This window comes from Carcharodon carcharias, chromosome 3, assembly GCF_017639515.1.
Source record: "Carcharodon carcharias isolate sCarCar2 chromosome 3, sCarCar2.pri, whole genome shotgun sequence".
NCBI lineage: Eukaryota > Metazoa > Chordata > Chondrichthyes > Lamniformes > Lamnidae > Carcharodon > Carcharodon carcharias.
Genome location: NC_054469.1, coordinates 68,267,199 through 68,283,704, shown reverse-complemented (window position 1 = coordinate 68,283,704; position 16,506 = coordinate 68,267,199). Strand labels below are relative to the sequence as shown.

The 16,506-nt window shown below is 42.8% G+C and overlaps 1 protein-coding gene across 2 annotated transcripts in view; it reads right to left on the bottom strand.

Moving 5' to 3' along the window:
• abcb4 (ATP-binding cassette, sub-family B (MDR/TAP), member 4) overlaps positions 1–16,506 on the bottom strand; it is a 290,570-nt gene that overhangs the window by 88,898 nt on the left and 185,166 nt on the right. For both annotated transcript variants that reach the window (XM_041183581.1, XM_041183582.1), the window contains 2 exons: positions 13,013–13,073; positions 11,047–11,238 (listed from right to left, as the gene is read on the bottom strand). In XM_041183581.1, the coding sequence (XP_041039515.1) occupies positions 11,047–11,238; positions 13,013–13,073 (253 nt within the window). The remainder of the gene's footprint in view (positions 1–11,046; positions 11,239–13,012; positions 13,074–16,506) is intronic.

Genomic DNA, 16,506 nt, shown 5'->3' with positions numbered 1-16,506 from the left:
AGAGTGGAATGTTTGTGGATGTGGTGCCAATCAAGCGGGCTGCTTTGTCCCAGATGGTGTCAAGCTTCTTGAGTGTGGTTGGAGCCGCACTCATCCAGGCAAGGAAAGTGTATTCCATCACACTCCTGACTTGTGCCTTGTATATTGTGGACAGGCTTTGGGGAGTCAGGAGGCGAGTTACTTGCTGGATTCCTAGCTTCTGACCGCTCTTGTAGCCACAGTATTTATATGGCTAATCCAATTCAGTTTCTGGTCAATGGTAACCCCCAGGATGTTGATAGTGGTCAATTTAGTGATGGTAATGCCATGGAATGTTAAGGGGTGATGGTTGGATTCTCTCTTGTTGGAGATGGTCATTGCCTGGCACTTGTGTGGTGCGAATGTTACTTGCCACTCGTCAGCCCAAGCCTGGATATTGTCCAGGTCTTGCTGCATTTGGACATAGACTGCTTCAGTATCTGAGGAGTCACGAATGGTGTTGAACATCGTGCAATCATCAGTGAACATCCCCACTTCTGATCTTATGACGGAAGAAAGATTATTGATAAAACAGCTGAAGATGGTTGAGCTGAGGACACTACCCTGAGAAACTCCTGCAGTGATGTCCTGGAGCTGAGATGACTGACCTCCAACAACCACAACCATCTTCCTTTGTGCTAGGTATGATTCCAACCAGCGGAGAGTTTATTCCCATTGACTTCAGTTTTGTTATTTGGTGATCCACGTGCGAGCACACAAGTTCAGCAGGTAATCGGGAAGGCAAATAGAATGTTGGCCTTTATTTCAAAGGGAATGGAGTATAAAAATAGGGAAGTCTTATTAGAATAATACAAGGCACTAGTTGGACCACACATAGAATACTGTGAACAGTTTTGGACCCCTTATCTATGGAAAGATATACTGGCATTGGAGACAATCCAGAGAAGGTTCACTTTGTTGACCCCAGGTATGGAGGGATTTTCTTATGAGGAGAGGTTGAGTAGGTTGGGCTTGTACTCATTGAAGCTTAGAAGAATGAGAGGCAACCTTATTGAAACATATGAGATTCTTAGGGGGCTTGACAGGGTAGATGCTGAGAGTTTGTTTCCCCTTGTGGGAGAGTCTAGGACCAGAGGGCATAATCTCAGAGTAAGGGGGTGCCCATTTAAGACAGAGATGAGGAGGAATTTCTTCTCTCAGAGGGTAGTAAATCTTTAGAATTCTTTACCACAGTAGGCTGTAGAGGCTGGGTCATTAAGTATATTCAACGCTGAGACAGATTTTTAATCAGTAAGGGTATCATAGGTTAGGGGGAAAAGGCAGGAAAGTGGAGTTGAGGATTATCAGATCGGCCATGATCTCATTGAATGGCGGAGCAGACCCGATGGGCCAAATGGCCTACTGCTGCTTCTACATTTTATGGTTTTAAGGTCTAATTCAAGCATTTGAGGAACCTTTTACTAGGGTCATGATTGATTGTGTAGGACCCCTCCCTAAGACTAAAAGTGGAAATCAGCATTTGCTGACAATAATGGATGTGTCTGCAAGGTTTCCTGAAGCAATATCTTTGAGAAATATTACAACAAAGAGAATTATGAAAGAGTTGACCTTTTTTTTTTAAACAGGATATGGTTTAACAAAAGAAATACAATCAGATCAAGGTTCAAATTTCATGACACAGCTGTTTAAGGAAGTAATGAACAGTCGGGAAATAAAACAGTTTAAGTCAACAGCTTGCCATCCTGAGTCACAAAGGGCTTTGGAAAGATGGCATCAAACTTTGAAAACAATGATGCGGGCGTACCGTCAGGACTATCCACAGGATTGAGATGGGGAATTCCATTCTTGTTATTTGGTATTATGGATGCTCCTAATGCATCAACTGGATTTAATCCATTTGAATTAGTCATGGGGTAAGGGGACCACTAAAGTTGATTGATGAGAAATTGGTGGGTTAAAATTGGGAAACTACTCTCCTGGATTATGTATCAAACTTCAGAGAAAGATTGAACAGAGCATGTGAGTTAGATAGGGAACATTTTAAAAAATCACAGCAAGTGATGAAAGTGAAGACAGATAGGAGAGCTACAGCTTGCAGTTTTGTTGCTGGAGGAGAAGTGTTAGTTTTGTTACCAGTTTTGGGTGAATTGTTAAAGGCAAGATTTAGTAGGCCTTACAAGGTTGAAGAGAAACTGAGTGAAGTAAATTATTTAATAAATACTCCAGATACAAGAAAGAAGCCGAGGGTGCATCATGTAAATATGCTTAAAAAGTACTTTGACAGGGAAGAGGACCAAAAGGTGGTTATAGTGGTGGTAGATAAAGAGAAAGAGGTAGAAATGAAGGATTCTAAAATCGATTCTCCTCTCGTCAAATTGGATAATGAGGGGATACTTAAAAATGTAAATGTAATATTGAGTTACCTTCCAGGCAAGTGCCAAAGTGATTTGGAGAAGCTGTTGCAGTCACACAAAGCTATTTGTGGGAATAAGCTGGGAAGGACAACGTTAGCTGCACACGATGTAAACGTGAAAGGTTCAGATTCCATAAGGCAACGTTATCACAAGTACAAAAGAAGTTGAATTTATGCTTCAAAATGACAACATTGAGTCTGGTTGCAGTAACTGGAGGTCGCCTATGGTGCTGGTACCGAAACCGGATGGAACACAAAGACTGTGTGTGGATTATCGAAAAGTGAATGCAGTGACAAAAGTGGATTCATATCCTATACCACGCTTGGAAGACTGCATTGAGAAAGTGGGACAATCAAAGTTTATCACAAAGATTGACTTGCTGAGAGGAAACTGGCAAGTAAATTATCAGAGAGAGCAAAGGAGATATCGGCTTTTATGATGCCAGATGGACTATATCCATTCAAACTCATGCCACTTGGTATGAAAAATACACCAGCAACATTTCAAAGATTGACAAAGTAATTGCAGAACGGAGCAATTGTGCTGTTTATACTGACAACTTGATAGTTTTCAGTCAAACAATGGGAGGAGCATTTACAACATCTGGAAAAATTATTGAATCAACTACAAGAAGTTAATTTGGTGATGAGCTTGGCTAAAAGTGAATTTGCAAAAGCGTAAATTACATATCTAGGCCATAGCATTGAACATGATAAGGCGGCTCTGAGAGATGTGAAAGTCAGAGCTCTCGTGGATTTCCCAGTGCCTACAACAAAATGGGGAGTTTTGAGATTTCTGGGCATGAGTGGGTTTTACCGGAAATTTGTACCAAATTTTAGCAGTGTGGTTGCTCCATTGACTGAACTGTAAAAAAAAAAAGACAAGAAGTTTCAATGGGCACAGTAGTGTCAGAAGGCATTTGACAGTTTAAAAACTGTATTGACTATGACAGCAGTTTTGGCAGTACCCAACTATGCCAAGCAATTTAAGTTGGCCGTTGATGCGAGTGATTTAGGCATTGGGGTTGTACTGAGTTTAAAGCAACTGTGTTGGCTGGATCTTCAAATTGCTATCATGACACCACAATTTATGTGTATATTAATCCATCTGGGAAGCAATTAGATTGAAGGTAGAGTGAACTGACTGAGACAAGATAGAGAGAAACATAAGGGAGAAAATGAAATGTAATTGAGAAACCGATAGGGTATTTTTCACAAAGGAAGTTGAATGTATAACCAAGAAAATACTCAACGATCAAAAAGAAGACTCTGGTGTTAGCTTTGCAGCATTTCGAGGTTCCTGTTGCAAACAATTTGTCAGAAACAATTGTTTATACAGACCACAATCCTTTAAAACTTCTGGACAGATTTTGAGACCGAAGTGCAAGGCTGTTCAGATGGAGTTTATTACTGCAACCATTTAATCTACAGATTAGACATGTGGCTGGAAGAGAAAATCTAACTGCAGATATATTGACGAGAGTTTAAAGCTCAAAGGAAAATTGGACATTTAAAACCTGGACACTGCACTGAAATGATTTCAGTTGACACCAAAGACTGTATATATCCATCTATTGTTATGTTAATGCATGCACCTGGTAATACTGTGGGCATTTGGGAAGGTAGCATAAGATGGGTTAAGAAAATGAAGCAGTCTTTTTAAATAATGACTTAGTTTTCTTTTAAGGAGAGGGGTGTTATGAAAGTATAATAATTTTCATATTATTATTGTGATATATTGTATAAGTAGGTTAATAGTGGGGTTTAGATAGCTTCTGTGTGTGGGAATTAATTGCATTGGAAACAGCTGGTCTGGAGGGTTGGAAATATCAAAACAAGTTAGGTACAGAGAGGTTTGGAATGCTAAATACATAAACATGGCTGAAGTCTTAGAATAAAAGGTGTGAGGAGAATTTGAATTTTTAGATAAATCAGGACAGTTTGAATTTCAAAGAGATAGTAGGATATTTACATCTAACAAGAGAAGCTAGGCCAAGCAGTGTGTTTGTTGTTCCCAAAGGTTACTGACAATATTAGCACCATAAAAAGTTTTATATTATGGGAAAATACATTTTCAAAGACATATGGGACAATGGAATTTGCAGATTAAAGAGAGAAAACGTATATAAGGGAGAATGAAAGGCTATGTTGGGAGAGGCCCTGTGACATCTAGCAAAAGCTTGTGAAACAGCCTCCAGCCATGTTTGCATGAATTTGCTGCATCCAGCCCTCAAAGGTGATAGTTGTGCTGACCTGGTTTGCTAACTTTAAAATCTATTTTTGAACTGTTGACTTACAAGGGGGTGCACTTGGGAGTCAGGTTAGGTAGAAATTTTAGTATTTACTATAGTATTAAGTAACAGGAATCTTATGTATATTTTTGACTTCTTTTCTTTTGTTAATAAATATTTTAATTTAGTTGTTTTTATTAAAACAACCTCTAAAGGTCTTGGTGGACTTATCACTTCTGGATTCAATGCACGCATCTTGAAATGAAAACAAATTGCAAAACCATTGTGATAGCAGGATCAAGATTCCCTCGTGGATTTGATCCGCCTGCACATGTCATCTGCCACGTCATAACAGCATAAAACTTTAGTTAGAATATGTAAGTTTTGATCCATTTACATTTTGGAGAGTAGAGAGGCCCTGGAAAAGGTTCAGAGTGGGCCATTATTTTGACACATAATTTAAAGGCCCTTAGTTACCAGAATAGGCTTAAAGAACCAGGGCACTTTACTCTAGAAAAGCATGAACTTCAGGAATTTTGATTGAGGTCTTTAAAATAGTGAAAGAATTAAGTTTAGTTTAAATTGAAAGATTAATTGAAGTAGATGGATCTGGAAGCTCCTAACATATCTAACTTCCTTTTACTGATGGCTATGGTATTCACCTCAATTACACCACGTGCTGGATTTTATGGGGTCCCCACAACTAAAAGGTCGAGGGCAAGCCCACCCATGATCCTAATGACTGTCCCGAGCTATTTAATGCTGGGAGTAGCATTAATTGCTTTAAGGTGAGGCTTCCGCCCCTGATTCGATAGGAAGTTCCACCTTATAGAGCTGCCAGCTAATTGGATTGGCCAGCAGCTCTTTAGTCAAGCAGTGCCAGCTGGGCGTGATGGCTGCTGCTGGGACTACAGGCAGTTCCACCACTCTAAGGAGCCCAGGTGAGTTGGAGGTGGCATCTCAGTGAGAGGGATGGGGGAGGTCCATGTTCAAGAGGTTGGGGAAAGGTTGAAGAGGGGGGATTGATCCTGGGGGAGGGGCACCTCCAATGGGCAAAGGAATCGCTCAAAGGAGGTCTCCCCCCATCCTTGCCCAATACCAGACCATGCAACAAAAGCTGCCAGGCTTCTCACATGGCACGGCCTCCGCATTGTGGGTAAAATACCTATGGAGGTAGGGAGAGGCCTTAAATGGACATTAATTGTCCACTCAAGTACTACAATAGGTCCAAAGGCTCCCCCACACCCCATAAAATTTCAGACAGGTCAGAGGTAGGTGAATAGGCAGTGGGAAAGCTACCAACTGGATTTTACACAGCCACCCACCTTCAAACCCACAGGTGGGGGTGGGTAACATCTAGCCCCGTATGATAGCAAGTTCCATATTCTGACCATTCTCTCGGTAAATAAGCTTCTCCCGATTTCTTTACTGGATTATTAATAACTGTATCATTTTGGCTACCTCATATTTATGATATGTGATTTTCTTATATATATGGCCCCTATTTTTGAACTCGTCCACAAGTGCACATCTGTTCTATTGGCAGAATCTTCCAATCGGCGTGCAGGGCGGGCCCGACACACCAGCGCATGTATCCCAACGTCATCACGCATCATTATGATATTTCATTCAGCAGGCGCGCATCAGAGTTGGCTGCGCGCCCGCCAAAATATTAAGGGCTGATTAAGGCCATTAAGAAATTAATTTAGGATTGCTGCCCGTCCAACCTTAAGGTTGGCTGGCAAGCGAAAAACCCAAGTGGCCTTCGCATTTTTTAGGAAACCTCATCCACTGAAGCTTTTATAAAACAAATAAATAAATTTTCCCACCTTTACAAACATGTCCCAACTCATGTGACATTGTCACATGAGGGGACATGTTTTAATAAATTTTTACATAATTTATTAACCTGTTTTATCATCCATTCAATCTCCCTGAGGCAGCACCGTGCCTCAAGGAAATTGCTGTGCTCCTTCACGCACAGGCATGGAAGAGCGCAGGCCCTGACTCTCCCTCCTCCCTCGAGCCCACTACCGGCCACACATGATGATGGGTGGGCCTTAATTGGCCTGCCCACGTAAAATGGCGGTGCAGAGCCAATCGCAGGAGGCGATCAGCTCCACGCCCGCCCCCACCCGTCATAGGAAATTTCCTGGTTTATGTTTATCAAGCCCTTTCACAATTTTAAAGACCTCTACTGTGTGACCCGTCATCCTTCTATTTTCTGGAAAAAGGAACTCCAGCTTATTCAGTCTTTCTTGATATTTATAACCCCCCTCAGTTCTGGTATCATCCAAGTAATTTTTTCCACCTTCCCCTATATCTCTATCTTATTTTTGTAAAATGGAGCCCAGAACTGTATTCCACAGTAACAAAGATTCTATAAAAATTTAACACAGCTTCCCTACTTCTCAATTCTACTTTCTCCTGCAATCTATTTAAGACTCTTCTCTCTTCTAATGAGGATGTTGATTCCTTATTCCTTCTACCATAATGCACCTTCTCCCTTATCTATATTAAAATTAATTTTAGGTGCAGTGGAGGGGGGGGGGGGGGGTGGTTATGTAAAATGCAACTGGTAGCCTTCCTGTGGCCTACTTGCCCGGCCCCAACTTGTCTGAAATTTTACAGAGAGTGGGGAGGTGTCAAACGGCCTAGCTACCCTTGAGCTTATTGAGCCCTTTAAATGGCCAATTAATTGTCATCTAATGGCCTCCTGCCCCCACCAGTATATTACTCATGGCAGGAGAAGGCCATGTGGGAAGCCTGGCAGCTTTATTCTGCAAGTTTACTAATGGACAGAATCGTCCCAGATTTGCACTAAGTATGGCAATGGGCAGGTAAAATGACATTTTACCTGCCGGCCACAATGGTGGCTTTTCATGCTGTATTGTCCCAAACCCATAGCATTAATTATGCATTCCCAAGAAACACGCCATTTCCATGGCGGGCGGCCTCTCATTCACCACCAAGCCATCACCTCACTTTTTCATCTCAACAGGTGCCATATTTAAAGTCCAGCTGCACGTACACCTCTCAGTGCTTCCAACCCACAAATGCTGCAAAGGAGACAGGATGTCCCAAAAAGCAAAAAGACTGCTGCCCCAGGTCCCTCCAGCACCTTTTGGATGCAGTAGAAGATCACCGTGATGTCCTCTACCCCCGAACTGGCCGCAGGATAGGCAGCAACCTCACTAATCCGGCTTGGGAGGTGGTGGCAGCACCAATGCCCTGCAAAAGAGGGCAGTGACCCAATGGTCTCATCTGTTCTGCCAATGTAATTCACTCTTCTCATCACTCTGAACTCACACATCCACAGGGATCTCACAACTCAAGGGGCAACACTTTTAACTCTTGCACACCCTCACATCCCTGTCAGGCTCATACCCTCTTGAGCTCATGTACTCATCCTGTCCATGGCTCCTCTCACCACACAAACATTCCACACAGTATCATGCATCCTGCTCACACTTTCTCCATCTGTTTCATGCAGGAGAAGCTGGCTCACAATAGGAGGGAGAGGTGCCAGACCAGGGGTGGAGTGGCCCACATTAGGCCCCTCACTCACTTTGAGGATGTGGGCCCTGATTGCAGAGATGGTCAGGTCAGCAGCAAACATCTTCTTAGGGATCCCCGGAGCATTAGCCTGAGCCTTGAGCCCATGACCCCACAGCATTAGCCTGGGCTTCTGGATTAGTAGTCCAGTGGGTTTACCACTACGCCACCATCTCCCCCTCCTCTTTGTTTTCTGTTTCAAAGCCAGTTAGCTAACCATGCTGCTACTGGCCTTAGCCATGAGCCAATTATGTGGTAACTATCAAAGGCCCTTTGAAAATCCAAATCTGTCACAGCTGCTGTATTAACCTGGACCACTCTTTCTGTTATTCTTCAAATAATTCAGTAAGGTTGCTAAAGCATGGCCTTCCCTTTTGAAATCCATGTTAACTTTCTTTACTGTATTTTCAGTTTCTAATGTTTTTCTATTATATCCTTGAGTAATGATTCTATTATCGTTCCTGCCACTAACATTGGGTTATCTATCTCGCTTTTTAAATATGGAAATATTATTAGCTCTCCTCCGGTCCTCTGGCATGATACCGTTTTCTAATGATTTTTTATAAATATACCATAGTGCCTCTATTTACTCCTTTAGTCTGCACGGATGTAATCCAGCTGGATCATTAGTCTTATCATCTCTAAGTTTAACTACTTTATCAATTATCCTTCTATCTTTTTATCTGATATATTTTGATCTCTTCTAATATATCTTTGTTAAATACTGAGGCAAAGTAGTTATTCAATATTTCAGCAAATAACAATGGTATGTAAGCATAGAACAAGATTAGATATCAGGAGGCACTTCTGTTCACAGAGAGTTGGGACTTGTGAAACAAGTTGCTTGTGTGTGTAATGGGCATAGATCCAATGCAACCAAAACAGAAAATGCTGGAAAAACTCAGCAGGTCTAGCACTATCTGTGGAGAGAGAAACAGAGTTAACATTTTGAGTCTGTATTCAGAGGGTCATACAGACTCAAAACGTCAACTCTGTTCCTCTCTCCACAGATACTGCTAGACATGCTGAGTTTTTCCAGCATTTTCTGTTTTTGTTTCAGACTTCCAGCATCCACAGTATCTTGCTTTTATCATAGATTCAATGTAGACGTTCAAAAGGGAACTGAATGTGATCCTGAGAGTGGCATAACCACATTTAGAAGGGAGTTAGGAATTGGGTATATGCCTCCCACTCACCTTAAGTCTCCCAGATTATTTGATCACCATCAGGGGTCAAAGAAAACTATTCCAGAATATTTTGCTAAATTAATTTAAGTTTTTATTTTGGCTGTCCCAGGAGATTGCATGGCTAGTGTGTGGGTGGAGAAGTGCAGTGGGGATGAAGGTGTGCGCAAGTTGCAACTTGACTGTATGGGAGAGGTGTGATGGATCAGCTGGTGTTTTCCTCTTCTTTGTTTTTGTATGCTTTGTATTTGACTTAAACATTGCGTGTGGAGCTGGAAGACACAGTTGAGTTGAACGAATCTCAATTGAAGCTTGAGATTAGAAGATACAAAGTTGTTTAATGCCTTTAAAATGTTGGATAAATATTTATGGTGAAAAGGATTTCCAGCTAAATACAGACCTGATTGATAAAGTAGCCTCTGCAACACAAACTTTGCATGCTACTGGGAATCAAGAAAGGGTGTTGTCTCACTGCCATGTTTAAGAGTCTGCAATATAGATACTGAGGTATCTTTAGCCACCTGCAGGGTTTCTGTTTGCCCAATATGGATGTACACTTTTTCCTGCTAGGAACATATCCCACTTTCTAAGAGGTGACTGCTTGACAGAGCCAAATCTTAAGGACTCCCAAATGTGTACAGGAGTACAGCTGGATTTTAATCAGCTAAAAGTGTGCAGCTTCTTCAGCTATTTATGCATCCAAGAGAACAGGATTAAATAGCAAAAATGTGACGATGAATAAAACAATTGGGGAACTGGGGGCATTTGTCCATAAACTTTCCTTAAGAGGTTAATTTGTTTGAGTAGAATCCATACTAAAGACAATTATACATGATCTGTAGAATTGTGCTTGGTGGACATAATGGCCTTTTTTTGTTCATGCTCCCCAATCATTCTTAACTGAGAGGTAGCACTGATAGGATCAGTGGAACTAGACCTGACTGAAATATCCCATTCTCTAGAAAAAAGGGGAATAGTAGACTGTGGAAACAAAATATTTAACTTGGTAAGGCAGGAGGATGGAAAGAGGAAAGAAAAGAAGAAAAATGTTACAGTCAAAGAATTGCTTGAACACTACATGGTTAAATGAGTTAGCTAGAATGGTTTTGCATTCAGCCCAGAAAGAAGGGATGAAAATTTATTGTATACTAGCTGTAAAACCAAAAACATTTTATCTCACCCCAGTTCCTAGTAAATGTGGGTAGCACAGATTATCCAGAATTCAGTCAAAGTCAGAAATCTAACTCAAAGACCTCAAGAGAAAGTGTGATTTTCTATCTTTGAAGCCAAAAAGTATTGTTGGAACAAAAATAGGAAGGCCTTGCTCTGAATCTAGCTGTACCATACTGCAGCAGGCAGAGCTTAATGCTGTCCTTTACTACTCAAAGTAGAAAAGAATTCCATCCATCAGCACTAATTTACCTTACTGAGTGTAAAAAATTGATTAATTAGAATAATGATTTATTTCAATGTTTATAAATTCATGGCACAATGACTCCATAATTTAGGTTGTCATTGCAAAATTAAAAATTTAGGTTGTCATTAGGTGTGCATCTAATGGAGCACAGATAACATATAAATAAGGCAAATGATAGCACATATAGATTTAGTTACACACCTGTATGTATTAAATATTAAATAGTTACACACCTGTGTATTAAAGTCTGTATTTGTGATCACTTACTCTGTTAGACGAGTGTTGAGCTCTCCAATCTGACTGACATCAAACCATCCTATTTCCTGACGTAATATTGCATGAAAAAAAGCCTTTCTTATCTTCTTTGTCTGCCTTGCTGCAGCCAGTGACCAGAAAGAAATCTGGATATAGGCAGCAACCAGTACAGCAGCCCCAATTCCTACATAATAATAGGAAAATCTGCAAATAAGAGAAATAAGCTTTCTTGAAATTGAACATTTGGCTTTAAGCATATAGTCAGAAGGAGGCATTTCAAAACAGTCAAATGTTAAGTAATTATTCATCATTTCTATTCTTCATTTCACCTGGAAGGGTGGTGGAGGCGGGTTGCCTCACATCCTTTAAAAAGTACCTGGATGAGCAGTTGGCACGTCATAACATTCAAGGCTATGGGCCAAGTTCTGGTAAATGGGTTAATGATAGATAGGTCAGGTATTTCTCACGTGTCGGTGCAGACTTGATGGGCCGAAGGGCCTCTTCTACACTGTGTGATTTTCAACCTCCACCATCTACAACCCTGCACCCATCACACCCCACACCCAACCCCATCCCTCCACTAGATCCTGGTGGTAATTCCAAAGATGCTAGCAGTAATTTCCAATCTTGCTGCCTGTGTGGTAACTTGGCAGCATATTCTAGTAGGAATCACCAGAAAGTATTTAGGAGCAGGAGTGATGGCTCCTTTTCCCTATTTCAGAGGTCATGTAGCCAACTACGAACAATGAAAATCACCGATTAACTATTATGATTTATTTGCATGTTACTTTATCGCAAGATTTAAAATTGGTAGAAAGTAAATTAAAAAGTTTTCTTCATTCAAAACTAAATCTAAACAGAATCCAAAATAATTCAATCAAAAGGAACATGTCCAGGTATTGCGCCTTTTTTGAATCAAATAAAGGCATGGGGGACAGTAGCTCCCTGGTACATTCTCCATGGTAATGCCTCAACCAATCAGAGTCAACTTGCCAACCAATCTCATGCAGTATAAATTGTTGCTCCCTTTGAAATTTGACATTCTTGCATCTGTCCTGATTAAGTGCAAGACAAAAAGCTTCGATAGCATGCCTCATTTTTCAGCAAAATCAATTTTTCTTTCCATATGTGTCATTTGACTTTAGTCCAAATTGTACCCAGTTAATAATAGATCATTCTAAAAAATATTTTTACTAACTATGGGCAGAATTTTCTGCCTGTCGGGTGGGTGGGCCTGACTCAATCTCCGGCGGGCAGGGAGCCAATCCCCGCCAGCGAAGAGGGCCGCGCCGCCATTTTACATGGGCGGGCCAATTAAGGCCCACCCAGCATGACGTCAGGTGGGAAGCATGCGCTTCCTGTACGGGCGGGCGGGATTCCCTAAAAGTGAGAGTGTGCTCTTTCGCGCATGCGCACGATAGAGCGCACATCTCCCTGAGGCTAAGCACAGCCTCAGGGAGATTGCCTGGACTTTGAAAAATATTAAAAATAGAGAAAAAAAATCCCTTACATGTCCCCCTCATGTGACAATGTCACATGAGATGGGGAATGTTCATAATTTACAGAATAACTTTATTAAAAATTTTAAAACCCTGCATGAAACCTCATCCCACCGCTGGAAGAGATTTCATGTTTTCTCTATTTGCCGCCGGGGTTCCTGGCCTGCCCGCCAACCTTAAAGTTTGGGTGGACAGGTCCTCTAATTGTGATTGACGGAGTGCAGCTGATTTTGCTGCGCCCCCGCCTTCCTGAAAAGTTAAATGGGGCGGGATGACGCTGGGGGTTCCGCCCCCTGCTCGCCGACGGCAAAATTCTGCCCTATTAATTTTACAGATGATGGTGTACTTGAAAATTTCAGGAATAAGTTAATTTCAGTTCCTTACAGTCCTGAAGTAATAAATAGAAAAGCTGGATAAAGTCACTTGCAGCCAAATACAGGTCACAGCAGCAATTAATACAAGTGCAATCACTTCTATACCTTGTCATCTGCTCCTCCAATGTATTTGAAGCACCGGTGGTTATATTCATAGTTGAATTTTCTGGAAAACAGTAAGTTCTAGTTAATAGTAGAGTTGGAAGTGATCATCAAATAAATGTCAAGGTTATAGCCCTTAGAAAAAGTAAAGTACAGAGGCAAGCAATAACTTATCTATTTTTTAAACAACTTTACACACACATACGGCTGGATTTACAGGGTTGGGGGGAGACATACTGCTCACCCCTTCTGTCTAAAAGATTGGTCAGAAGCCGACCGATGAAAAAGAGTCTGCCCCACAGCCGCCCCACCACCCCCCACCAACCACCAACCAAAAATGTACCCTGCGAGGGGCTGGGAAATCCAACCCATAGCTAACATTAACATCAATCTTTAAGTTGAGTGGGAAGTGATTGGACCTTGATCTAGATATCAGTGGATTCCAGAAGCCAACAGTATCGCAAAATAGGGACACCAACTGTGCTGTTAGGGAGGGAATTCCAGGATTTTGATCCAGTGACAGTGAAGGAACAGCGATATATTTCCAAGTCAAGATGGTGAGTGGTTTGGAAGGGAACTTCCAGGTGGTGGTGTTGCCATGTATCTGCTGCCCTTGTCCTTCTAGATGGTAGTGATCACGGGTTTGGCAGGTGCTGCCTAAGGAGCCTTGGTGAATTCCTGCAACGTGTCTTGAAGATGGTACACACTGCTGCTACTGTGTGTCGGTGGTGGAGGGAGTGAATGTTTGTGGAGTGGGTGCCAATCAAGCGGGCTGCTTTGTCCTTGATGGTGTCAAGCTTCTTGTGTGTTTTTGGAGCTGCACTCAATGAGGCAGGCGGAGAGTATTCTATCACACCCCTGACTTGTGCCCTGTAGATAGTGGACAGGCTTTGCAAGTCAGGAGGTGAGTTACTTGCTGCAGGATTCCTAGCCTCTTCCCTGCTCTTGTAGCCACAGTATTTATATGGCTAGTCCAGTTCAGTTTCTGGTCAAGGTAACCCCTAGGATGTTGATTGTGGGGGATTCAGTGATGGTAATGCCATTGAACATCAAGGTCTGATGGTTAGATTCTCTCTTGTTGGAGATGGTCATTGCCTGGCACTTGTGTGGGTGTGTATGTTACTTGCCACTTGTCAACTCAAGCCTGAATGTTGTCCAGGTGTTGCTGAATTTGGACCTGGACTGCTTCAGTATCGGAGAAGTCGCAAGTGGTGCTGAACATTGTGCAATCATCAGCGAACATCCTCACTTCTGACCTTATGATGGAAAGAAGGTCATTAATGAAGCAGCTAAAGCTGGTTAGGCCGAGGACACTATCCTGAGGAACTCCTGCAGTGATGTCCTGGAACATAGATGATTGACCTCCAACAACCACAACCATCTTCCTTTGTGCTAGGTATGACTCCAACCAGCGGAGAGCTTTTCCCCCCCCCCCGATTTCTACTGACTCCAGTTTTGTTAGGGCTCCTTGACGCCTCACTCAGTCAAATGCTGCCTTGATGTCAAGGGCAGTCACTCTCACCTCAACTCTGGAGTTCAGCTCTTTAGTCCATGTTTGAAACAAGGTTGTAATGAGATCAGAAGCTGAGTGACACTGACAGAACCCAAACTGAGAGTCAGTTATCAGGTTATTGCTAAGCAAGTGCCACTTGATAGCACTGTTAAGGACGCCTTCCATCACTTTACTGATGATGGGAGTAGACTGATGGGGTGGTAATTGGCCTGATTGGATTTGTCCACTCTCTGTGTACAGGACATACCTGGGCAATTTTCCACAGAGCCGGCTAGATGCCTGTGTTGTAGCTGTCTACGAGTGTGGGAAGTTCTGGAGCACAAGTCTTCAGTACTATTGCAGGAATATTGTCAGGGCCCATAGTCTGTGCACTATCCATGCCTTCACTTATTTCTTGATATCACGTGGAGTGAATCGAATTGAGTGAAGACTGGCATCTGTGATGCTAGGGGCCTCTGGAGGAGGCTGAGATGGATCATCCACTCGACATTTCTGGCTGAAGATTGTAGCAAATGCTTCAGCCTTATCTTTTGCACTGATGTGCCGGGCTCCCCCAACATTGAGGATGGGGATATTTGTGGACCCTCCAGCTCCACTGAGTTGTTTAATTGTCCACCACTATTCAAGACTGGATGTGGCAGGACCGCAGAGCTTAGATCTGATCCGTTGGTGGTGGAATTGCTAAGCTCTGTCTGTCACTTGCTGCTTATGCAGTTTGGCACACAAGTAGTCCTGTGTTAAAGCTTCACCATGTTAACACCTCATTTTAGGTATGACTGGCGCTAATCCTGGCATGTACTCCTGCACTCTTCAATGAGCCAGGGTTGATCCCCTTGCTTGGTGGCAATGGTAGGGTGGGGGATATGCCGTGCTATGAGATTACAGATTATGGTTGCGTACAATTCTGCGGCTGCTGATGGCCCCACGGTGCCTCATGGTTGCCTAGTTTTGAGTTACTAGATCTGTTCGAAATCTATCCCATTTAGCATGGTGATAGTGCCACACAACACGAGTGTATCCTCAATGTGAAGATGAGACTTAGTCTCCACAAGGACTGTGCGGTGGTCACTTCTGCTGATCCTGTCATGGACAGATGCATCTGCGGCAGGCAGGTTAGTGAGGATGGGGTCAAGTACGTTTTTTCTTCTTGTTGGTTCCCTCACCATCTGCTGCAGTCCCAGTCTAGCAGCTACGTATTTTGGGCTCAGCCAGCTCAGTCTGTGGTGGTGCTACCAAGCCACTGATGGCTATTGAAGTCCCCCACCCAGATTATATTCTGCACCCTTGACACTCTGTGCTTCTTCCAAGTCATGTTCAACATGGAGAAGCACTGATTCATCAGCTGATGGGGGTGTGGGGGGAGGGGGGGGGGGCAGGGGTACATGGTAATCAGCAGGAGGTTTCCTTTCCCATGTTTGACCTGATGCCATGAGACTTCATGGGGGTGGACTCAATGTTGAGGACTCCCAGGGCAACTCGCTCCCGACTGTACACCACAGTGCTGCCATCTCTGCTGGGTCTGTCCTGCCAGTGGGACAGGCACACCCAGGGATGGTGATGGTAGAGTCTGCGACCGATTCTGTGAGTATGACTATGTCAGGCTATTGCTTGACTAGTCCGTGAGACAGTTCTTCCAATTTTGGCACAAACCCCAGATGTTATTAAGGAGAAATTTGCAGGGTTGGGTTTGCCTTTGTCATTTCTGGTGCCTAGGCCATTGCTGGGTGCTAGGCCATTTCAAAGGGCATTTAAAAGTCAACCACATTACTGCAGATCTGGAGTCACATGTAGGCAGGGCCAGCAGAGGACAGCAGATTTCCTTCCCTAAAAGACATTAGTGAACCACATGGGTTTTTACAACAATTGACAATGGTTTCATGGTCATCAACAGACTTTCAATCCTAGACTTTTCGACCCCGGGTCTCTGGATTACCAGTACAGTGACAAAAAAAACACCACCTCCTCCCCACAAGAGACAGCAGTG